Source organism: Xiphias gladius, chromosome 18, assembly GCF_016859285.1.
Source record: "Xiphias gladius isolate SHS-SW01 ecotype Sanya breed wild chromosome 18, ASM1685928v1, whole genome shotgun sequence".
In the NCBI taxonomy this organism is placed as follows: Eukaryota; Metazoa; Chordata; class Actinopteri; order Istiophoriformes; family Xiphiidae; genus Xiphias; species Xiphias gladius.
In genome coordinates this window covers 24,024,994-24,049,596 of record NC_053417.1, presented here as the reverse complement: position 1 = coordinate 24,049,596, position 24,603 = coordinate 24,024,994, and the positions used below count along the sequence as shown (strand labels likewise).

Sequence of the window (24,603 nt, the reverse complement as noted above, 5' to 3'; positions counted from 1 at the left end):
GGAAACCAACCGCTACTCTAGAGCTGAAACCATCAGCTGGTTGATCGATCATTTGACAGACAGAAAATCAATTGACAACAATTTTGGTAAATGATTAATTGTTCAAAACATTTTTCGAGCAAAAATTCACTGGTACCAGCTTCTTAAATCCGAATATTTGCCAGTTTCCCAGTCTTGTGTCATAGTAAACTCACCATCTTTGGGTGTCTGACTGTTGGTCAGACAACAAAAGCTATCAGAACATGTTCAGCTGGGCTTCAGGCAATAATGGCATTGGCATTTTGCAGCCTTACCGTCCTCCTGTGATGGATTACTAGTTTAGTGGTACTTATTGTATTGTGTGTTCATTACTTGAAACACAGAAAAAAAAAAAAAAAGATTGTAGCAGTTTAATCGAGTGCAGCTTTGCAAGACATGAGCAACAGAGACCGGGGCCCATAGTTTGTATTCTACTTCAGTGGTGCAAATTTCTAACAAATGTACAGTTATTCAGATTATATAGAAACAACTGATACTGTGCTGTCTGAGGCGCTGAATTGTTTCTAAGTTAAAAATTAAAAACTCTGCCCAGCAGAAGCTACATAACTTTTACTAGCAGTTGTTAATAGGCCTCCGACGCTCCTCAAACCCTAAACTTGACCTCGCCGACAGTCGGTGCTCCTCCCCGCCCTCCCCCTCCCGTCTTCAGGCGGTGGAACGGCGGCTTATGCCGTCTTCTGCCACACGGCGTCGCGGTTTCCCCCGAGAAGCCGAAAGCGGACCGCCACGCCTGTAGGCGGACCAGCACAGTCGTAGCCAGTATCGTCAGACCAGACGGTGTGGATACAGACAACAACAGTGACAGATCAAGAACCGCATTTCTGTTTGCAACCAGCTATGGGTGTAGTCTGAAAAGTGGACACAGTAGCGCACCGCAATATACCTCGAAGTTTTATCCTCATGAAGGAGCTCCGTCCTGGCTGAGTTTGGGAGATGGGAGTACTCAACATTGCAGACCAGGTACGCTGAAAGAAGGCGCTCCGTGATTGTGCTGTGGCGCAGTCTAATGGCTGGGCAAGACCTAGTCTTGTGCGCAACATACTACGTCTTATTCGCCGAACGACCTATTTTCACGTTCAGCTTATTGGCGGTGCGTGTTATTCCGGTCGATATCGGCATTATAACGATGTAATTCCCCGCGGTCGGCGATGCTCGGCAGTCACACGGTACCGCATACGTTTGCTGCCGCTCTTGTGTAGGCCGTGCTCCGGTTCAGAGCCAGCTCTGTAGCAGAGGTAGCTCTCGAAAGCCGTTTGGCTAGCTGACGTAAGCGGTGAGAAAAAGGGCCTGTAGGCCTCAGCCAGGGCTCCGGGTATTTGCTGGAAGGAAACCAGAATCGCATCCAGCGACTTACAGTAAACGCACTAAATATAGCATTTAACGTCGCGTTACCATATTTTGCAAATTCACCGAATAGTTGGTGGCTTTAACGAAGATTCGACCCGCTCAAAGGAATGGGAAAGCGTGATGGTTAGATCCCAATCGTCGCTTCGGATCAACGTTAATATAATTTTATGCGCCGCTAACGTAACTTATCTGGTATTTCTGTATTGCAGCCTCCTCTGGTCCAGGCCATCTTCAATCGTAATGCTGAAGAAGTTCAACTATTATTGCACAAAAAGGAGGATGTCAATGCACTGGTATGTGTGAGGTACATTTAGTTACGGTGCAAATCGGGCTCATACCTCGACGGACTCGGGGGGCCCCACCGAAATGTCAGTTAAACATGAGCGTCGAACGTCATTTTTCCCCTGGATCTAAGTGTGTTTGTCCCACAGGATCAAGAGCGCCGTACGCCACTTCATGCTGCTGCCTGTGTGGGTGACGTCCATATAATGGACCTCCTCATTGAATCAGGTAAGTGAGCTGCGATGCTCTGCTGACAACCGGCTATGTGTTAACAATTTGGCCTCCTGGGTGTTACAGGACTGTGGTGCACACTTTTTATCCTTTGTTGTCACCGCGAGTGATATCCTCACTGTAAAATCACCGTGCAGCAGTATTGCACTTCACCTGCAACATCCCTGTGACCCCTTAAAATTATTGGTATTTTAATGCATTTGTTTTTTGTTTGTTTGTTTGTCTGCCAGGTGCCAGTGTAAATGCTAAAGACCATGTGTGGTTGACCCCATTGCACAGGGCGGCTGCTTCCAGGAATGAAGTAGGCAATAAACTCATATCCTTGGAGTGTCTAATTATCTCTTATTCATATGACATCATCATCTAATTCTATTATGTATTCGCTCACTATGAGAAGAGAACTCATTTGGAATAATGCACCAAAATATTGCACTGACTGCAGGAAATGCAGCAAACCGCAGATATGATATACACTTTAAGCTCTTGTAATTGCTTCCCTCTCCCCAGAGGGCAGTGAGTCTGCTGCTGAGGCGCGGAGCAGAGGCAAACGCACGAGACAAGTTCTGGCAGACACCACTGCATGTGGCTGCTGCCAACCGTGCCACACGCTGCGCAGAGGCCCTGCTAACCCAGCTGAGCAACCTGAACATGGCAGATCGCACAGGCAGAACTGCCTTGCACCACTCAGCTCAGAGTGGGTTCCAGGAGGTGAGATTTGAATGCCTTTTGTTAGATTTTCTTAAGTAACATTTATTTGAAAGTGGCTCCTCAACAATTTTATGAATTAACTTGTCTCACAGATGGTGAAGCTTTTGCTGAACAAAGGGGCCAACCTGAGTGCCATCGATAAGAAGGAGAGACAGCCTATCCATTGTGCTGCTTACTTGGGTATGCAGGTTTCATTTTCACACCAGTGCTGCACAGCACACATTTTCATTGTCAAATAGCTTTAAAAGCTTCTATTGTTCATGACCAATTTCCCTCAAATAGAGAGCAACGGCATGGTCAAGTCCCTAAGTCGCAAACTAGAATACTGACATGTTTTCTCCTTTTTTGTATTTCCCATAGGGCATGTGGAGGTTGTGAAGTTGCTGGTGTCCCGCAGTGCAGACAAGAGCTGCAAGGATAAGCAGGGCTACACACCTCTCCATGCTGCTGCTGCAAGTGGTCACATTGAAATTGTAAAGTACCTACTGAGGATGGGGGCAGAGGTGAGAGAACTTACACTCAGTTTTGTTTTTGTTTGTTTGTTTTTTCAATATCAATTCTTTTTCCTTTTTTTAATCTCCCAAATTAGTCTGCTCTATGGTTTGTTTTATTAAATGTCAGAACATATAACCAACAGTCTTTTATCATGGGTAGTTGAAATCTGTAGAAAGGACTCTTAAGATTTTCAGGAACCCTTCTTTTCGGGCTTTAGGCACAGTCCAACCTTGTGTCACATTTGTGTTTTACCATCAGATTGATGAGCCCAATGGCTTTGGAAACACTGCGCTCCATGTGGCTTGCTACATGGGGCAGGAGGCTGTGGCTACAGAGCTGGTGAACCATGGCGCTAATGTTAACCAGCCCAACAAGTGCGGCTACACCCCTCTGCACCTGGCTGCCGTCTCCACCAACGGTGCCCTCTGTCTGGAGTTGCTGGTCAACAATGGGGCAGATGTCAACCAGCAGGTATGAAACAGGCTGTAATGTCTCAAATGGAAGTGACTGTACAATTTGCTGTACTTATCTATTAATAATCATGTAATTTGGTGATAATATATTTTTAAAAATTATATATCATCAGTGTGACACACAAGTACGGATGCGGTAGTGCAGTACATTTTGTTTCTGTTTAGTCAGGCCATTGTCAAAGTGGAAGATCATTTATACATAGATTGGTTTTTATACCAGATTTCCCAGTAGAGTTTTAAAGAAAAGTGTGTGTTTGAATTGTAGCCGTGGTCCAATGTAATTAAATCAACATATGGTTGTCACAGAGACATGGGACATGGAAAAAGAATAAAGATTAATACACTTTCTACACCTGCCTATAGAAACACTTTTTGTATAAATGTGCAGGGGTGGAGAATTTCTCATGCATGCATTTAGCTGCCAAAAGTGACAAACTTGCCATGGTATGTGTGAAAAGGGAGTGCATGAGAAAAAATGTCATAATAAATTTAATGTTTCATATAGAATTGATCACCGTATTTGGAAAGTACATAGACCTGTTATTTCAGGTTTGTATCAATTTCAAATTTCTAAAAAAGGACGTGCAGGTGAGAGTGGAAACAGCTCTTGCTTGTACTGCAGAGAAAATTTAAAAACATACGAAGTGCATGATGATAATTTTTGTCCCACTTAAGTCTTAATTGTAAAATGAGAGTTGGAGAGTTGTCAAGTAAGCATCATGCTATGTCGCCGCAGTTTTCTAGCTAGCTCAAAAAAGTCTCACATACTAGTAAAATGTTATTTTAATATATTGTACTGATCTCTATACTACATCCAAGATGAATAATAGTATGTTATATTTTATATTCTGTATTTTAACAGAGCAAAGAAGGGAAGAGCCCCCTGCACATGGCAGCGATTCACGGACGCTTCACACGCTCTCAGATCCTCATCCAAAATGGTAACGATGACTGTACTGTTTGACTGGTCTGTGACAATATTTTGGTGCAGGCTTTTCTCTCATCTTAATTGGTCACAAATAACTCCCTCTTCCTTTTTGTTTCCATCAGGTGGGGAAATTGATTGTGTGGATAAGTATGGCAATACTCCTCTCCACGTTGCTGCTAAGTACGGCCATGAACTGCTGATCAGCACTCTAATGACCAACGGCGCAGACACGGCCAGGTATCGGAGAAGCCTAAAGTGGTATTAATTAGAACAATGGTGCAATAAGGTTGTAAAAACACACTAAAACACAGCCTTTTATACAAAGAAGCATTAAGATATGTGCCTCATGCTATAAAACAGTTGGGTTTAAGCTAGGGATGTTCCTAACGACTAATTTCTCTGTCAGTCAAACACTAATTTAAATTTAGACTATTTGAGTAGTCTAAATAGGTAAGAAAACGCCCAAAATTGACCACAATCCAATCAGAAATTACGTGGGATCACAGCATCTGTAGGTAAACGATATCATATTGGTTTGACTGTGCGGCTAACGTCAGCAGTGCTAGAATTCAAAATACTGCCAAGCTGCGCTGGTTTTATGAGATGTCTTCTGTCCCACTTTCTACCTTGCCTGTTCACAACATCTGGGCATTAAGCTAGTGGCCGGCGGCTCTTCGAGACAACCGTTAACCAGCGTTGTACATTAATAAAATATTAATAATTATTTTAAACCACTAATATTTCTGGTGCCAGCTAGCGAGGGTAGCCATGTTTAATCATTTAGTCGACTAATTGTGCACATCCCTGGTTTAAGCAGGGTTAAATTTTTAATATTGATTATTTGGTTTCTAACATTTTGTTTTGTGTGTTTTTTGCTTTTCTAGACGTGGGATCCATGGAATGTTCCCCTTGCACTTAGCTGTGCTGTACGGGTTTTCAGACTGTTGTCGCAAGTTACTCTCCTCAGGTTTGTTCCATGAATGTTTGTGCTCTAATTACTGATTCTTTTATATCTACAGTCCTGGTTGAAATCATTGGCACCCCTGAATTTAATTAGGGGCTGCCAATAAATGCAAATGAACCAATTTTGTATGATCAGAATATTTATAAAAAAGGCCAAAGTTACTGAACAACAACAAAAAAAATGCTTTCATACAGTGAAATAAAAAATGCAGACATAAATTGGTGGCACCCTTTTAATGAATTTAAATTAGTTCTTCAAATAAAATAAAAAAACATAATTAATTTTCAGTGTTCACATGAACTGAATTAACCAATGAATGATAGCTTTACTCTATAAAAAGGGATTGATTGTTTTCAGTTTCTTTTTCACAATGGCGAAGAGAAGAGCTGCCTGAGAGCATTAGAAATGCTATTATCTAAAAACATAAAAATTCCAAAAGCTATAAGGGAATCGCCAAAGATCTTGAAATCCTTGTTCAACAGTTCCTAACGTTATCAAGTTTTACAGTCATAAAATTGTTAAGACACTTCCAGGATGTGGTGCTAAGAGAAAATTCAATGAGAGAAGTCTGCTAAGGTTGATGTGTATTGTGTGTATCAAAGGAATGATGAAATCCGAAGATTACCAAGGCATTTTAGGGTGAAATGTGTTACCCAGTGTTAGAAAACTAGGTTTGAGGTGAAGGTCTTGGGTCTTTCAGCAGGACAACGACCCAAAGCACACATCCAGCAGCACAAAAGAATGGTTGAAAAGGAAAAGACGGACTGTTTTAAACTGGCCAGCAATGAGTCCTGACCTAAATCCCATTGAAAACCTTTGGAAAGACCTGAAATCTGCCATTGCAAATGTAAAAGAGCTTGAATGCATAGCAACGGAAAAGCGGCAGAATCTACCGGCAGGCAGGTGCAAGAAGCTTCTAGATGGCAACAAGAAACGTTAAGAGTCTGCCATTGTTGGTTGGCAAATTGGTTAATTTGCATATTTTTCTGAAGATATTCTAAATTCTGCCCTTAAAATTCTGGGGCGCCATTAATTTCAACTAGGACTGTATGTTTTTATATATACTTTGACAAAGCTGTTACCGCCAGCTATTTCTTCATTACCCTACAGGTCAGCTGTATAGTATAGTTTCATCTATGAGTAAGGAGCATGTACTATCAGCTGGGTTTGACATAAACACCCCTGACAACTTTGGGAGGACCTGTCTACACGCTGCTGCCTCCGGAGGGTAAGATGCAAAATCTGCTTTGGCACCGGAATATTAAATTGACCTGAAATGTCACGCTATCACATTTCGTCTGTTACTCCGACTCAATTTCCTGTCATGGTCTTTCCTCTCTACAGAAATGTTGAATGTCTGAACTTGCTCTTAAGTAGCGGTACCGACTTAAACAAGAGGGACATAATGGGAAGGTGAGATCCCCCTCGTCCTTGTTAGATGTCTTTGTTTTTCATTTGCTGCTATAATTTACTGATGCTGTGACATTAAGTGTAATTTTCTGAATACATAATACAAACAAGTGTTCTGAGTGACCGTATTCTCTGCCCTTGGATCCTCCCCCTATAAATAGGACACCGTTGCACTATGCGGCTGCTAATGGGAGGTACCAGTGCACTGTGACCCTGGTGAGCGCTGGCGCTGAGGTCAACGAGCCTGACCAGACAGGCTGTACTCCCCTGCACTATTCTGCCGCCTCCCAAGCCTTCAGCAGGTTGAAAAAACTTGTCTCTCTCCTTCTGTACTTTTTCTGAAACCGGAGAAGCAGCACAAGCCACCAAATTCTGTTAAAGTCTGGCAGAAAGTCAACTGTTGTTTTCAGAACAGAATTGGCTGGAGGAATTTGAAATTCACAGTTAGTGAACAAAGAAAAACCTTGTTTCCTTTTTCTCATGTGTCAGCTTTTTGTGCTTCTTTTATTACTCATATTCGTTGAGTTCAAGAAACGTACAGTTTCGTTTTAAGTAAATGTTCTGAATATTGGGTTCGTAGTCAAATCCCTTTCACTTCTGAGCTCAGCAAGAAAAAAAGTCAAAAGCTTTAATAGTCAGCTATGTGAATGTCTAAACAACACACCCAGGAATGAGCAGTTTTTGCAGTGATGTGAATGTTATACTGACCTCAAGAAAGTTCATTGAATCAAAGAATTTCTTGTTTATTCCAGAGTTGATCGTCATTTTTCTGGAAACCATCAGAATGATGAGGATGAAGCGAAGGAGTCGTACTTGTGAGTTTATTTAATGCTTCTCATGCATCTGACCAATGTGATTAAGGCTTAGAATTCAACTGACACAAAGTTTGTATGTGGAAAACATCTGTGTCTGAAGACCCGTGAATTAATTGCTGCAATTCTTAATCCCCTCTCTACATTTTGTGTCATATTTTTGTAATAGCTGCTTGGAGCATCTTTTGGACAATGGTGCTGATCCATCGATGGTCAACTCAAAGGGTTACAGTGCTGTTCACTATGCAGCTTATCATGGCAACAAACAAAACCTGGAGCTGGTGTGTTCTTCTGTTTGCTTCTGAGATCACTTCAGAACATAGCACATGCATTAATCACTCATATGGCAACTATTTTGGTAATGGAGTAATTGTTTGAGATGTTTTTCAAGCAAAAAATGCCAAAAATTCTCTGGTTTCAGCTTCTTAAATGTGAGAATTTGCTGCTTTTCCATGTTATCTACATTATATCTTTGGAATCTTGACTGTTAGTTGCATAAAATAAGATATTTGATGACGTGGGCTCTGGGCTCTAAGATGATGGGACTCAATGTTTCCTCGTGTTTTTTAGACAGAGCACTTGATTGAGTGTGACAAATTGGCCTTTGTATTTTTTTGATGTGGTGACTTCTTAAATGAGGAATATACACAACATGTTTTTTATACATATATAGATATAGATATATACACACACACACACACACAATCACTGAAAGCTTGTCTTCTTTCCTCAGTAAATTAAATTAGATCCACTGTATATATTTATTCCTCTTTAGCTCCTGGAGATGTCCTTTAATGCACTAGGAGACATAGAGAGCAGTATTCCAGTCAGTCCGCTGCATCTTGCGGTAAGTTTTTCACATTTAACTCTCTGGGTCGACATCGACCATAATCGACCTCTTAACCTTGACTGAATGCAAAGTTTTGACTGACTTCCTGTGCTCTGTCAGGCTGATAAGGGCCACTGGCAGGCGCTGCGTGTGCTGACTGAGACTGCCGCCTATGTGGACATGCAGGATGCTGCAGGCCGTTCTGTGCTCTACCTGGCTGCCCAGAAAGGCTACGCCCGCTGTGTTGAGGTGCTGTTGGCTCAGGGGGCCTCCTGTCTCCTGAATGACAACCGCCTCATGTGGACTCCAATTCATGTCGCAGGTATACTGCTCTGTTGTGAAATATTTTACAGCGATTGTAATTGCTTCTGATTGTTACCACCCTGAATAAAGTCAGTTTTGTGTTAATAAGAATATACATGTATATTTTTAAAATTCTTTCTCTTGTACTGTGTTTGATACCAGCTGCCAACGGTCACTCAGACTGCCTGCGCATGATGATTGATTATGGGGAGGAAGGGGATCTCACCAACGTTGCAGACAAATTTGGCCAGTGAGTCGTTTTTCTTTGTTGTGTTGTGGCTTCAGTTTGTACATTTAGCTTTGAAGAACAGTTAAATGCCAAAAGCTGATTTGACCAATGAGCCTACAGCGAAAATACAATTCTTAATTGTTGTTTGTCGCCTCCAGGACCCCTCTGATGCTAGCTGTTCTGGGAGGTCACACCGACTGTGTCCACTTCCTGTTGGAGAAGGGTGCCTTGCCAGATGCCGAGGACAAGAGGGGCAGCACAGCTTTGCACAGAGGGGTAAGCCAAACACTGCATGTGGCCGCACACTGTACTCATACAAGTCTAATTGGTGGGTGAAATGCAAGGGTCAGTTTTTACAGTAGAAGTCAACATTTACAAGACAAATGACAATTACAATAGACAACCTAAATGTCCTTTATTTTCACTTCCAAATATTGTAGTTTAGATAATGTAGTTAAAACTCGAGACCTACGTTAAAACCTGCCCGATTGAAAAGCTGCGTCTAGCAGAGTTGCCACGTCACCCTGTCATTAAACAGTAAAATATTAACACAGAGACAAGTGATGGCTAAAGCTTCTTTAGAGTCCTGTTAGCACCATCTGTTAGGGTGTCTTAGGGATCAGAGCAAGAGTTGCCAAGGCACGCGATGTGTCCATTGTCCTGGACAGGGAGTCCTCTTAGTCATAGGTTAAAACAAATTTCAATTAAGATATTCATTGAATACCGTCCTTTTTCTGGTAATAAACTCTGTGTCTGTCCAAGAGAGTAAGTTAAATCTAATTAATACAACTGTGATACAGGAATAAATATGAAGAAAAAATGTTTATCTTTATAGAACAAAAAAGTTATCATAGTGTTCACAAAGGTTTTGCCTGTGTTAAAATCAAAGGAGTTTGTCTGTTCACACCTCGCTGGTCTTTGTTCAGGCGGTGTTGGGCCATGATGACTGTGTGACAGCCCTGCTGGAGCACAAAGCTTCTGCACTGTGTCGGGACATCCAGGGTAGGACACCGCTGCACTACGCTGCATCCAGAGGCCACGCAGAGATCCTGGCCAGTCTGGTGCAGGCTGCCATGGCAACAGACCCACAAGATAAACTGCTGGACAACAAACAATACACCCCATTACACTGGGCTGCTTACAAAGGTTTGCTTAGCTTGATCGATTTGAAATGGCTAATCCCCAAACCTAAATGTTGCAATTAATCACTGTAACATCAGTTGTCTTTAATGCTGAGTGTGTTTGTTCTCAGGGCATGAAGACTGTTTGGAGGTTTTACTTGAATTCAAAACATTTATCCATGAAGAGGGAAACCCTTTCACCCCCCTGCACTGTGCTCTGTGAGTATTAACTTGGCATAAGTGCTCAACTTGTGTCTCAGTGCGTCAAAACTAATTACATTTACTCAAAAAAAAAACACCACCCATTAGGTAGATTTTAGATGAAATCAGCATTTCATTAACTCGGCTGTCTGGCTTGTAGGATGAATGGCCACAGCGGTGCTGCAGAGAGGCTGCTGGAATCTGTTGGGGTCCACATGATTAACACCAGAGATGCCAAAGGAAGGTAAGGCTGCAAAACAAATGAGTAGATTATTTTTGGAAAAATTATGATACAGAAAGAAATCATTCGAAATAAAGAGCCTAAAGAAATAGGGAGGTATAGGCTAGAGGTATTTCATTATAGAGTTAGTATTTTTACCTGCACCTGTTTCTTCTATCTCAAATAATCAATCCTGAAGTCCCCGAGCTTTATACTTAAAGTCCGCCACAGCCCCTCATGCTGTAGCACTGATCATACAGTAACTGGTTGGACTGTCTCCGTGTGTGCCTGTAGGACCCCACTGCACGCTGCTGCATTTGCTGAGGATGTTGCAGGACTTCAGCTGGTGCTTCGCCATGGGGCAGAGATCAATGCAGTGGACAAAAGTGGACGCTCTGCTCTCATGGTAGCTGCTGACAAGGGACACAGTGGCACCGTGGGTGAGTGTCACACGTGTTATACTTGTGGTATTATTAACAAACTTTTAACAAAAACAATTTGTTTTTAACAGTACGTAGCCGTAAGCCACACTTCAGGCTTCAATAGGTCTGTTGCGAATCTCCTCCGACTATCATTGTCAGACTTGAACATCTGTAGTCGCAGGAAATAAATACCTTTGTGTCTTGGTGTTGTCCAGCCATCCTCCTTCACCGGGCCAAAGCTGACCTGACACTGCTGGATGAGAACAGGAACACTGCCCTGCACCTGGCCTGCAGCAAGGTACACATCACAATTATTTACATGATTCTACAGTCAAAGCTCCACTCTGGTGTGCTGAGCAATAACACGACGCCTATTAGAAGGAATCAGGGTACTTAAGCAAGTACTGTTTCTCTGTAATAAGCAAAATTTTTATGTTTAAAAAAAGAAAAAATCACCAGAGTGTAATGAGGTACACTTTCTGTGAAAGCCAAGCAACTCCAACAGACAGAAGCACATGCATTTTTTTCTTACTGTCTCTCTGATCTGTCCTTCAGGCTCATGAGATGTGTGCCCTGCTGATTCTGGGAGAGATCCACAGTCCCACACTCATAAATGCCACCAACAGTGCTCTGCAAATGTGAGAACCTTGTAACATATTTATGCTAACATCAAAAAAGGGGATAAAAAAAAAAGTTAATTGTTTGGAATTTTTTTTTTTTTTCCTTTGCAAAAACACTTTTACTGCAATATCCTTAAAGCACAGGCCATCTTTGTCCTAGTTTTGTTTCTTTGCTTTAGTCATTGTAATAATAGAGTATAAATATTTTAAATCCTTTAAAAATATTAGTACTCTGAAGCTGGATCTTATATCGAAAGTTTACAGTATTCTTTACATGTTCTAATGTTACAGTTGTAAATTAGTTGGTGATTCGTAGGTCTGCCAGCTATCTCTGACTTTCCCTCGTTCTCCTCCAGGCCCCTCCATCTTGCAGCACGTAATGGCTTGGCTACGGTGGTGCAGGCACTGCTGAGTAGAGGAGCTACTGTGCTGGCTGTGGATGAGGAAGGTGAGGCCCTCCTAAACTCTGTTAGAACTTGATCTGTAAACGGACTGGACAAGCTGAAATGGGGTATTTGATCATGCAACTCTTAAATAATCATGCATTTTTATTTGTTTTAGCTCATTTACTATAAATTATATGATTTTTGTAATTTTTTTTTTTTTTTTTTTAAACTTTTTCTGACCATTTTACACAAAACACCATATTTTTGAAAATATTTTCCCATCTTCTTGCGGACATAAAACTGGATTGGGATGGACAGCCTGTTCAATACAAATCTTACGTCAAACTTATGTCAACATTGTATTGAACGCGCAAGAGTCATCTGAGGTTTTGAGTTCATGTGTTTGAAGACTTGTGGAAGTCAGATACTAAACTTGAAAATTTGTTTGCAAGAAGCAACCAAACTTATATTTCCCTCTTAACAATATTCAAGTTTTCTTGATGTTTGTGAGTTTGATTCTCTGACAGTGGAGTATGATGCTGTTTGGTAGCCTCAACTCTCAGATGTTGGACTTTAATTTGTGATACACGGGTTAAATATGAAAAAACCTGAGCAGGATTTATTTAACCTGCATCGACAGATTTTTTTTTGGCTTCTTGGGAGCAGCTAACAAGTCATAAACACAACATTGATGTGTTATTGCCTGAGAACAGTATTCACTCTCAGCTCTGTTTTAATTCTACCAACTCCTGAGGAAACAATGTGGCTCTTTAGCTGTTAAAACCTCCACTATTTTCACCAGCTAGTCACTAACTTTCTGTGTGTCGTTTGGTGTTACGCAGATAGCGTACATTAGGTTTTTAGAGCTTTTTGCTGAAAGGAGCTTTCTGCTGCCACTTAAAACAACACTAATGAGAGTGAAGAGAGTGAACCAAAGCAGGAAAGTTGAGGCTGTAAAACCAAATCAATGAGTTTAAAAAAAAACAACAAAACAAAACATTTAAAACACTCTGAAAACCTGATTGAAACAGCAGAATTGGGGTATTATTCTCTGTTGATTCATCACTACGAGCAACCCCTTTTGACATTACACACGGTCATTTGATACATTTGTTGGAGCATCTTAAAAAAGTTTACCTAATTTAATTCATGTGATGTTCAAGCAGTATATGTGCACTAATTTGAATGTGTTGTTGTCAATCAGGCCACACCCCAGCTTTGGCCTGTGCTCCCAACAAGGACGTGGCTGACTGCCTGGCTCTGATCCTCTCTACCATGAAGCCTTTCCCCCAGCGGGACCCTTCCTCCTGCTCCTGCTCCTCTCCCACCGTCTCCCCCTCCCCGGGTCTCAACTTGCTGAAGCACTGCGGCATCACTGCCGCCTGCACCCCCCTGCCCAGCAACGGCCTCCACAACGGCTACGTCAAAGACCGTCACGGTGCACCGGTTGGCCTGGACGGGTGTCTGTCTGAGTGAGGTCACGTGCCCCGGCTCCCCCCCTCAGTCAGCTGCTGTCACCATCATCACCACCAGGGGGCGACTCCCTTTAACATGGCCCAGAGGACCAGGAGAGCACCCACCCACATGTCTGTTCTCTGTGTATGTATGTGTTTGTGCGTCTGTGTGTGCGTGAGTGTTTGGTCTTCTCTTGAGGTGCAGTCAAACCTAATATGCAATTAGATCCCATTCCTCCATCTCCTAGTAGTGCTTAATACGTAGAGGCAGATTGCTCTACAAGGTCACTCAGATAAAGTGTGGCATCCAAAACAAACACTAGCAATCTGGCCATCTCTAAATCATTTAACCCTTTAAAACCATGTTGACATAATTATATAACCAACATCTAAGAGCATGGAAATCTCTGTATCCTTGACTGTCTTTCTCTTCATATCATTCAGTATAAAAGTCATATCATGTTTAATCAGTTGTGGTGACCTTGTAGAGGAACATACAGCCTTCCCAAAAGAATGATCAAAGAGTTTCTTTGTTTGTTTTTTGGTTATTTTTTTCTTTCTTTTTTGTTTTTAATCGTCTGTTAGCCTAGATTTTTATGAAGGAACCACACAAGGGAAAATCTAAATTTTTGCTTAAGAGTGCAATGCTTGTGTACTACAGTACAATCCGTAAATTTGGAAAAGGGTCACAAAGATGTTAATTCCATAGTGTACTTTAAAGGTACAGCCTAGAATTGGTTGGCATTTTAAGATAATTTGGTAATGCTGCTGAATATACATTAGAATGTCTCCTTCCAAAGGAGAGCCATGTTCGGGTCAGCATTGTAACATCAATTTGTTCTTAATGCTGACTTCATGTTTTAAAGATGCTAAATAAGTGTTTGTTAAGCTAGAATGTTTCTAAGCATATAAGTTATGACCAAAGTTGATCAACACTACTATGGCTATAAATTATTTATTTGAGATGAACTGTACTGTATAGAGAAAGACAATAGATCTTGATATACCTCGTCAACTCGTTTAGCAGCTGCTTCATCTTCACCCAGGGTCCGTAGGCCTAATGTTCTCTTTTTGTAGGACTAGAGAACTACTGTAGGATAGTGACTGACTGAGGCCTTGTTTATTTCTAGATGAAGGCTTTACTAGTAATATCTGCCAACAACACCTCATCAAAGCATCATATATCTGAGCACATAAATGAACAAGCCATTTCAATTTATTTCCCATCTCTTTAACAGTGTTTTTTGGAAAAAGATTTCAGAATTCAAATGGCCTAATTATTGAAAGAGAGCAATCAGTTTTGGGTTGTTGTTTTTTTTAGGCACTAATGACATTTTTTTCGTTTTGTGTTTCTGAAGTTGAACCGGCCATCAGCATTGTTGTTTAACAAGCTCTCACTAAAAGGAGTATTTCTCTGAGCTGGTGAACTAGTCTTAAACATCTAATAGCTTATATCTCAACTTCTCGGTGGTCAACTCTGATCAATTATTATAACTGAAAGATAAGAGTATTGTCTGCTATTTTTATTGGGCAGTTTTCAAGCAATATTTTCTTTTGGCCTTTTTGTTTATCGTTATTGAATAGACAATCACTGTCACAAGGGCTTTTGTTTCCCTGGAATGTGTTTTGATTTTTCTTTATTTTTTTCGTTTTTATTATTTCATGAAAAATTACCTAAAGACTAAACGAATGGCTCTGTGTGTGCCGGGCATTTTACTGTCAGTGTCAACACAAATGCACTGGACTGCCTTTATGGCATCTCATGAAATGCCTTTTGACCCATGCCTTCCGTAACACATCATTTCAGTTGGATTTCATAATGACAGAGTGTGACAAGCCCTGAGACTGATTAACTTTCCACCCATTCGATAGCAACAACATTGAACCACGGTATCTAGTGGAAAAACATCGCCCGACATATCTGTATATGTCACGGCACTATCAATGACCAGGGAGTTGACATCCCTTGTAGAAGCAAATAGGGCTAAGAAGAAAAGTAGAGGGATCTTTGCTTAGGCCAATACTTGTTGTTTAGATTTCAGGAATAGCAGAAATCCAAATATGTGCTTTTTTTTTCTTTTTTTTCTTTTTTTGTGTTCATTTTGTTGTCGTCTCATCCCATTTCTGGTACTAAGCATACTAAAGATGATTGTATCGGACCACTAGAGCTGTTTGTGACTTTTAGACGTTATATCTATGCTATTTTTCGTCTTTTTTTTTTTTTTTTTTTTATTTTTAAACCATCTGCTGGTGGTTAAATTACACTGAGTAAGATTGTTTTCATTGGCGTGATAACTTCATATCCACTGGTAATGAAGTGGCACAATTGCACACATTAGTTGACTGGATGAGAGATGAGGACCTAGACTAGGCAATGTTGTTAAATACCCCTGCGAAAAGTCTTTCATGTTATCGTATTTTACTTGACTTACTAAAAACAAAAAAGTCCATTTCAGAGCAGTAATTTCTCAGAGTTAGTGTCTTAGATCTGTAGTTGGCATTTCAATTGAGCTCCATAACTGACTGAAATGAAATGGAACTAATTGGTGACCCCCAGCCTTTGATCTCTTGATCGATTTATAATTTTCAGGAGAACAGTTATATTATTGTTTATATTAGGAATAGGTACATATTTTTTTGTAATCTCAGGATCTGTGCTGAAGCAGCAGGCAGAATTTATGAATCCAATCAGATCTCAGCAGGATTATGTCTACATTTTTTGATGGGATGTTCCATAATTTAATTCCTCTTTAACCCTAATCCCACAGCACTTAATTAGATAGTCAAGCACGCACTTTAGTACATTCAGGTTCTAAGTGTGCAAAAGAGCAGATGTAATGTATGTACTTATGTTTACATGCATGTGTGTTGCTGCTGAATACAGGAAGGTAGGGTTGCAAAAGAAAAGCAAAGGCTGCAACAAAATTGTACTCTAACAATGCATTATTTAAAAAAAAAAAAAAAGAAAAAAAGTGTCTCTAAGCACTTCGGGACAGTGTTCACTGCCCACTGACTTTGTTTTTTTTTTTTTTTTTTTTTTTTGTGTTATCTATTTCTGGGCCACTGGCCCAACACAGTGACAAGGTTACATTACCCAGCCTACTGTTAATAATACAGACTCTGGCCTAAGTCACTTAAAGTCAGTCCAGTGATTCAACAGACACCTCAGGCAGGCTCCTCAAAATACTCTACATACTCTCTCTGCCATCTGTAGGTGCTGTCAGACCGGTCTGTGCAGGCAGGGATTTTTTTTTCTCTTGTGATGTCCTTATCTGACCAGTAAATGGAGCCATTGCCCCTTGCAACTATACAAGTTGTAACTGAATCCTTTTGTTGTATCACAGTATTCTTATACATGCTTTTTTTTCTTTTTTCTTTTTTTTTAAATTTGTGTGTACCAGTGATAAGTGAGTGATTATGCATGGAGCTAGATCACAATTTTGATATAGTTAACAATTAAACAAATGGAGCATATACAATATATCTGGAGTCAGAACGCAATGAAAGGTCCAATTGTAGCAATAGAGCGTGTGTGTAATAGTGTGCAGCACAAATATTGCACTGCCATCCATTCAGGCCAATTCAGAAAATCATAGCATAAATGCCAATGGAAGATTAAAATGCGGGTTAGATGTTATAATCTTTAGTCACAAATATGGCCTGTTTGCCAAAAAATGTTGAGAGGGGGAAACCTCTTAGTAAAGCAGCAATGGATTTATGCATATGTTCAAGCAGTTTACAGTCTGACCATCAAATCTGAGCCATGAATTTTCTGACTGAAATGAATGTAGGGTCAGTTTAGAGCAGGACAATTTGCTTTCTCCCTACTTTAAACTGCTCTTCATTTGTCTTGCGTAGATATGATTATACAGGTAGCATGTAATAACCTAATTCTCTACATATACAGTATGTGTAGTAGTCTTCCTGCATTGAGAGTCTGGATAGGTTGTTTTTTTTTTTTGTTGTTTTTTTTTTTTTGGTTGGTTTGGGGTTTTTTTAGGCATTGTTGTTGGAGTATAGGCCTGCTGTTTTGTAGTATCACTCTTCTTTCTCTATACATATGTTTGTGTGGAGTGTAGCCTACAAGGTAAACAGAGGACAAGAGTTCAGATGAATTTAACATTCACGTTCATCCATTCCATTGAGATTGCCTTACAGTACAGTAAAACAAGAGGGACATAAAGGTCTACAGTAGATGCGATCACACATACTCATAAATAGCCTATATTTGACAAAAATGCACCTAAGCTACACCCATTTAGTGCCATAGAAACCTTTATTTGCCTTTAGACATAAATCATATTTACTTGGGTAGTAACTTATTCAGAAGTAGGCAGGATTATTCCAGTTTTGTGTTTGGAGCTGCATGTCTTTTTGCCAATTTATATTAGTCAGAGAAAAACTATATAAATATTTGCATGGGACATTAGTACTTAAATGCAAGTATTCTGTTAAAATTTGGTGTTGGTAGAGGTCTATTTTATAATTGGACATTTTTTAGAGAATATAGTTAGTCCCTTTGGTATTGGCAAAGTAATCCCTAGGTTGTGTGTTGGACGGTTTATAATGTGTATGTTACCAAGAAAAAAAAAAAAAAGTTTTTGATGTCCAAAAAAGCATGGTATATACAGTATAGAATTGATTTGCCTCAATGGATGTCTCGGTTCTTACTTGAAGTAAATGGCAAGTTTCAATTCAACTCTCTGATCCACTGTTGAGCCTTTTGCCTTAAAAGCTGAAAAAGGAAACGATACCTGGCAGTACCTGATAAGTTGCATCACCTGTAGAGTTACGATACTTGGTTGGATTGCTTAACAAAAAAAAACAACAAAAAAAACGTAAAACTTTTGGCTAATTTTGGTCTCACTATCTATGGGTGTCGAGAAGCACACAAATAAATTGAGGTAGCACATAGCTCAAGGTTGCCATGGTGCAGAGATTGTTCAGAGAGGTTAGGATATCGCCATATTTGCCACTGTGAATGAATGAATTCAGAATTCACTCGTAAACAATCAACTTTGGCTTCTCGCTTATCTAGAGCCAAATGACACTGGGGATTAAAAAAAATATATATAAAAATATTCAGACGGGAAAAAGGAAATTCTCATGAATAATGCTTGTAACAAAGAGTTAAAATTTTGTGATCCATCTTGTCGTGGGTAGTGTAGTTCTGCTTAAACCAGCCTAAATCAGAGATGTATCTACGCGAAAGTGTTAAGTGTCGGCAGATATCTCATGTTTCCTACCTTACAAAGGGGCAGCCAACTGCACCTTGTACTTTTTATTGGACCTGCAGTTTTACCTCATCAGTGATCTTTTGTGTGATGACGCTGACATTTGATCCTCTGTGATTTCTTCTTGCTTTTCCCGATGCCAGTCATGTAGATTTCTCACTTATAGTGTGCGTGAGTAACTTCTCAATATATGCATGTCAAACCTAAACATGCCCGACGCCCCCATGCTCCTTTTTTTTTTTTTTTTAATTCTTTTTTTCCCATGTAAGAAAAGAGGAGCATAGTAACCCTGTTTGAACATGTTTCTCTTCATTACAACCAACAGACGAGTCTGTTATCTGGTGCAAGTCATATAGGGTGAAGGGTACAGTCTAATTTAAGGTAGGAAATGAAGGTAGCTATAAAACTTTACCTCTCAAAGTCAAGACAACACAATTTTACTGTATGATTAATGCTAGTTTGACCACTTTCCCTGCCTGAACACTTGGTTATTAATCCCCCCACCCACCCATAGGACCTGTGTAATATCGAGCACAGTGGTGGCATGGTGCCTTTTATTTGTTACTACCGAAAGGTACGGTCTTCCATTTGTATTTCCCAGAAGCCTTATAATGGGAATAAGAAATAACACTGAACATTCACGACTACAGTAGATAGGCTCATAAAACCTCTGAGCATGATTATCTCAACCCTTTGTGATCTGAGTTCAAAAAAAAAAAATCGCCTGAGTAACTCCTCATGTAATAGTCTGGATTTCATGATGCATTTCCAGTGACTGAGCGCTCCCTTTGGGTGGCAGAATAAATTGCACATGACTGATGCAATTTAGGGCACATTAAAAACATTGAATGGATGGAGATCAATTGTACGAAAGCACAAATCCAAAGAAGGCACCTTGGGGCTCAGTTGGCTCTCCCAACACCGAGGAGAAAAAGGAGCCTATAGACCAAACCGAGGCAAAGATGTGAGGGAAAACCATCCGACTCCTCGAGTGCAGAAAACATGAGGTTTGATTGTCAGTAACACATTAACTGTAGAAAGATCATTGTCTGGATTTTCAGAGCTTCTTCTGATCTTCTCAACTCTTTGGTGTTCATCGATGACTATGACTTCACAATACAAAAACCAAGTTGTGAAATGATGCAGTACCTGCATTCAAGATCAAGTTTAGGCAAACTGTTGTGACTGTGTTGCAAATTGATTGTGGAGATTGTTTTGTGTTTTTCTTTTTTTTTTCCTTTTTTTTTTAGGGTATTAGGGTTGGAGTAGGGTTGCAGTAGTAGCTGTGTGCAGTGTTAATAACAGTGTGATCATACTATAGAAGTGACGTAACATTTGTTGTCTTACTACGACATTAAGGCATGAATCATCTTCTCTCAAGCTGACCTCGTTTGACATAGACAAAAGATAAAAGTGCAATAACCTTTTGTTTATCATTGCTTCCTCGGTTGAAAAAAAAAAATATTTAATATGCCCTTTTTGTTAACACCAAAAGTCACTCGTCTGTAGCAAATGAAGGATTTGAAGTGGTCCTCTTGTTTGTATTCAGAGAGGTGGCATTTGATAGTGGAGTGTGTGATATTCCATTCTTAAAACTGTGATCGATATCCAACTTTAAAAGCTGCCTGCTCAGAGAGAGGACCGTGCACAAGTTGACCGATTGATTTGAGTAGGTTGGTTTTTTGTTTTGTTATTTTTTGTTTTTTTTGGTTGTTTTTTCTTTTCTTTTCTCTTCTTATGGATGGACTTTGATGGTATTGTAGTTTGGACTTCTGGTTTATAGCTGATAGACGTGTTCATTTGCATGTGTAGATGTGTATATGCATCCTCTTCCTCCTCGAAGGAAATGTTTTCTCAAAAATATTTAGACCTGCTGTCAGTGATGTATGCGGATAAAAGGAAATATGAAATGCCTTATATTTGTTTTCAATGTTAAGCATTAAGGGTTCTTCCGTGTCCCTCCCTTTTCAGCGTGTAGCCTAAAGCTTGTACAGTTAAGATTCTCATGAGATTTATATCTACTGTATAGCCTATGTGTTTTCAGAATTTGTTACTTGGAGGTCCTGTGATTGTGGTTTTAGAGAAACATTCCCCTTGAAAGTGCCGTTTGTTTTCACCAGCAGAAGATGTGTCTTTTGGGGTGGGGTGGGGTGTGTGTGTATTTACACGAAGGAAAACAAATGTTCAAAACACTTTCCAGTGTTTACTGTTGAACCTGTTGAACTGAATGACACAAAGTATTTGTGCAGGTGAAATAAGGCAGCAATCTTCTGATGGAGCACCTTATCGACTCGCTCCTTCTGTGAGCCCGTGATGGAAGTAGTCTCACACCAAGCTTGATTACTCTAAAGCAGAGCCATATCAGAGAATTTTCCCATTAGGAGCCCCCTTGAATGTGCTATTAGGAATAGCCTACTTTAGGAAAGGATGTATACTGCATGTTCTGTGACATTTTAGTAGTGGTAGTCCCTTTTCATGTTTTTATGTTTAGTCCGCTTCACTGTAGATGTTGCCACCTCATTGCAACTCACAAGCTATTAACAATCCTCTCACAACTGGACTTAAAGCAGGCATTGATCTGCTGCTGAGGCAGCCTTAATTCATTGCAAATTTTAAAAAGACGATAGATAATGGGTTGCCTGTTCTTACTTTGAGTGGCTTATCTGGGGAAATACAAAGGAGCCCTTATCATGAGTAAAAGGACTCTGAATCAGGGCATGTGATGAGTTACAATCAAAAAGTTTCACAGTGCACCTTCACCAAAAAAAAAATGTATTTAAAAAAAAAAAAAAAAAAAAAAAAAAAGTTGGCTTGTCCACCCAACATTCCAAAGTTGATTTCATTTTCCACAGTCCTGTCCCGCTGATTGAGGAAATCTTTTTGCTTTGCTGGTGAATGAAGTGGGCATGTGTGTCAATGACAGGGTTCCCTATTTAGCCTAACGCTGATTACCTCATTTACAAATCTGCAAATATACTACTCTACTGTGTGTAAAGGAGTCAATGCCATCACCAGCAGCGTGGTCTCTAGACCTGTGATGACAACAGGACCAATGAAGTTACTCTGTTGAAATTAGCCAATATTAAACATGACCAGTCTGGGAATGTAGGGGTTAAGACAGGATTCAAATTTTTGTAAGGCCGAGTGGGCCTCTAAGATTTCTTCAGTTAGTAAACAGCTGCTAGCCCAGTCAGCATCGGGAGCTATCAGGAAAGCTGCAGGTACAATTTTGAGATTTTTTTTTTTGTGGGGGCGTTGCAATTTGGTGGCCAAATCGATAATTCACATAATTTTACGAAATAAAGGTGAAGATCTAACCGGGACAGTTGTTACACGCCGTACCTGAAACGCTGACTGGAATGGCAGCTGTTGGCAATAGCATGGTTCAAGAAGTCACGCCGACGCCTGGTGTATCTCGCGATTATTTAAGTGAACGATCATGTTAGCATCACTTGCTGTTTTTTCAGTAGCATTTCTCCTACCTCCTTGTTTTGCAGCCTTGAGTATTGTTTGTCTCTCCACACCTGTTCTGACTTTTAAAAAAAAAAAACAAAACAAAACAAAACAAAAAAAAAAAGTATCACAGTACGGGAATACAGATTTATCATAAGCAATGGTAGTTATACATAAGAAAAAAAAAGTGTGCTTGGTTGTGCTGTATGTGTATATGTCTATTTGACGTTGAAAAAAAATATTTATGAGAAGCATTTATACGACAAAATACCACTGGAATGTGAAGCCAGACAATGTTATGATGCAGATTATGATGATAGTCTATCCCCTTTAACATTCAGTGGCGAATGGTCAGAGGAATCATCTTTTAGAAAATGAATAACCATGCATTGGCTTTTTTTAACACCGTGTATTTCTTTGGTTTCCTCTTGTGCGTATACTTCCCTGTCTAGCCCCATAGCATCCACTATTTCAGCGTTTACAGCTTCATCCTGGGCCAGCCATCGATTGCCCTGCAGTTGTAATGATACCACAGGTACCACAGGTTGTCACAAGAAAGGTAGTAAGGTGGATTTGTAATTCTGTACGAGGGGTGAGTTTGAGCCCCCTCGAGCCGTATGCCTTCGAATCCATCTGTCCGCTCCGAACCAAATTCTGCTACATAGTCTTCTGTCTCCACACTGCCCCGACATTTTACATTCAGTTTGACTACAAGGGGTACAGGACAAGGTGAAAGGTTTGAGGTTTTCTGACCAGGACCCCCCCCCACCATCCCCTCCCAACCGCCTACAAACCCATCCATGCCTACTCTAGGACAGGACCGGCCCTATTCCCCGTCACCCACCCCACTGTCTCACCTAAACCTCAAGCCATTCATTTTTCTGTTTTGTTTTTTTTTTCGACAATGCAATCCTGAAAGCACTTTGCCTTGTTATTCCTTCGTGTGAACATGTGAATGATAATTTGTTACAAAAATGTTAAATATGTAAAAGATCATTCACTGTTTTGGAAAAACCTGCATCTGTCTTTCTGACGTTAAAAGAAAAAAAAAAAAACAATTTAGTGACATTAAACCTGAATCTATTTTATAAAATGTTTGCTGCAGCCAATTGGTCTTGTCATTCAGTATTGTGGCTTAGGGTTGTTTGTGTTCAATAAAGTGCTATTGCTAAATATTTCCAGGGTCTGGAGTTTTGTTTTTGTTTTATTTGTTGTTGTTTTTTTTGCCACACATTTTTATTTGGAATTCATTATGTTGAATTCACTGGAATAGCTAAATAGCTGGGAGCTAAAGGAGGCTTAATAGAGTGAATAAGATTTTACATCTTTAAAAAATAGTTGAGTCTTGTCACAACTGAAAGGACTTCTTGTTTCATGCCTTGGGTTGTTTTATCTTCACACAAATGAGCAACTGACAGTTGATGACGCAAAGAAAACCTTGATTGGATTATATTTGGCAGCAGTTTATCCTCATTTAATAGCGATGCGGGGTGTGTTTCAGACCATAACTCTTAGGTTTTAATTAGCAGGATCACAGTTTTCAAGATTTTTTTATCCACAGCACAATTGGAGCGCTAAGTGCAATGCTTTATTGTCAGTATACCTTGTAATTTTTTTCAAACACCCCTGTGTTATGTGAAACAATAGAAACAGTAAAGCATACTTAAATATACCTGGGAATGATTATGCAGTAAACTGAATTTGTACTTCTATTCAAGTATGAAACTGGGTAACAAGCTGACATAGACTTACAAAATGCTACTCGTATTATATACAGAGGCAAGAGAAAACAAAGACTTAATGTCTTAAACAAGGAAGAAAAGTACATATCGCAGTAACCGGTTGTGTGTTAACTGTGCTAACACTACCACTGCCTGGGGCTGGATTTCAGTTTGAACACAACAGCGTGGTTTGTTAAGAGCAGTGACGGAAGACGTATACAGATCTTTTACTTTATTGGAAGTAGAAATACTACAATGAAAAATACTCTTACGAGTAAAAGTTCTGCATCCAAAATGTTAAAAAGACAAACAAAATGTTCTGAAAATATAAAAAGTAAAATTACCCATCAGCAATGAGAGGGGTTGCAGTGTTAACATTATTATATATGATTAGATTTATTTACTAGATACATTAATGTTTATGTAGCATTTTCATGTTGTAATGGCTGGAGGGAGAGCTACTATGACCTACTTAATATATTTTGGGCAGTTTAATCTGTAACAATGCATCATATTGTATAAACTGATCACGTTTTGTGCGTAAAAATGTTAATCTGCAAAGTAACTAGTAAAAGTGTAATATTTCTGTCCGAAATGCAATGTAGCAGAAAATGGAAATACTCAACTAAAGTACAAGTACCTTAACATAGTACTTAGATAGATAGAGAGAGAGATTTTACGGACCAATTAAAAGCCCCCTTATACGTCATGACGTCCCCAC

At 39.9% G+C, this 24,603-nt stretch overlaps 1 protein-coding gene across 1 annotated transcript; it reads left to right on the top strand.

Moving 5' to 3' along the window:
* Positions 1-824: 824 nt before the first annotated feature.
* On the top strand, positions 825-16,473 carry ankrd52a (ankyrin repeat domain 52a). The gene is made up of 28 exons (XM_040153580.1): positions 825-999; positions 1,596-1,679; positions 1,818-1,896; positions 2,130-2,200; positions 2,407-2,607; positions 2,700-2,787; positions 2,968-3,110; positions 3,361-3,573; positions 4,438-4,516; positions 4,626-4,740; positions 5,388-5,470; positions 6,578-6,695; positions 6,812-6,880; positions 7,039-7,179; positions 7,630-7,692; positions 7,859-7,970; positions 8,465-8,536; positions 8,639-8,840; positions 8,984-9,071; positions 9,209-9,326; positions 9,977-10,196; positions 10,303-10,390; positions 10,533-10,616; positions 10,887-11,032; positions 11,230-11,312; positions 11,570-11,652; positions 11,991-12,082; positions 13,225-16,473. The coding sequence occupies exons 1-28, from the start codon at positions 973-975 to the stop codon at positions 13,494-13,496; spliced, it is 3,234 nt and encodes a 1,077-aa protein (XP_040009514.1). The 5' UTR covers positions 825-972; the 3' UTR covers positions 13,497-16,473.
* The last annotated feature ends 8,130 nt before the right edge of the window (positions 16,474-24,603 follow it).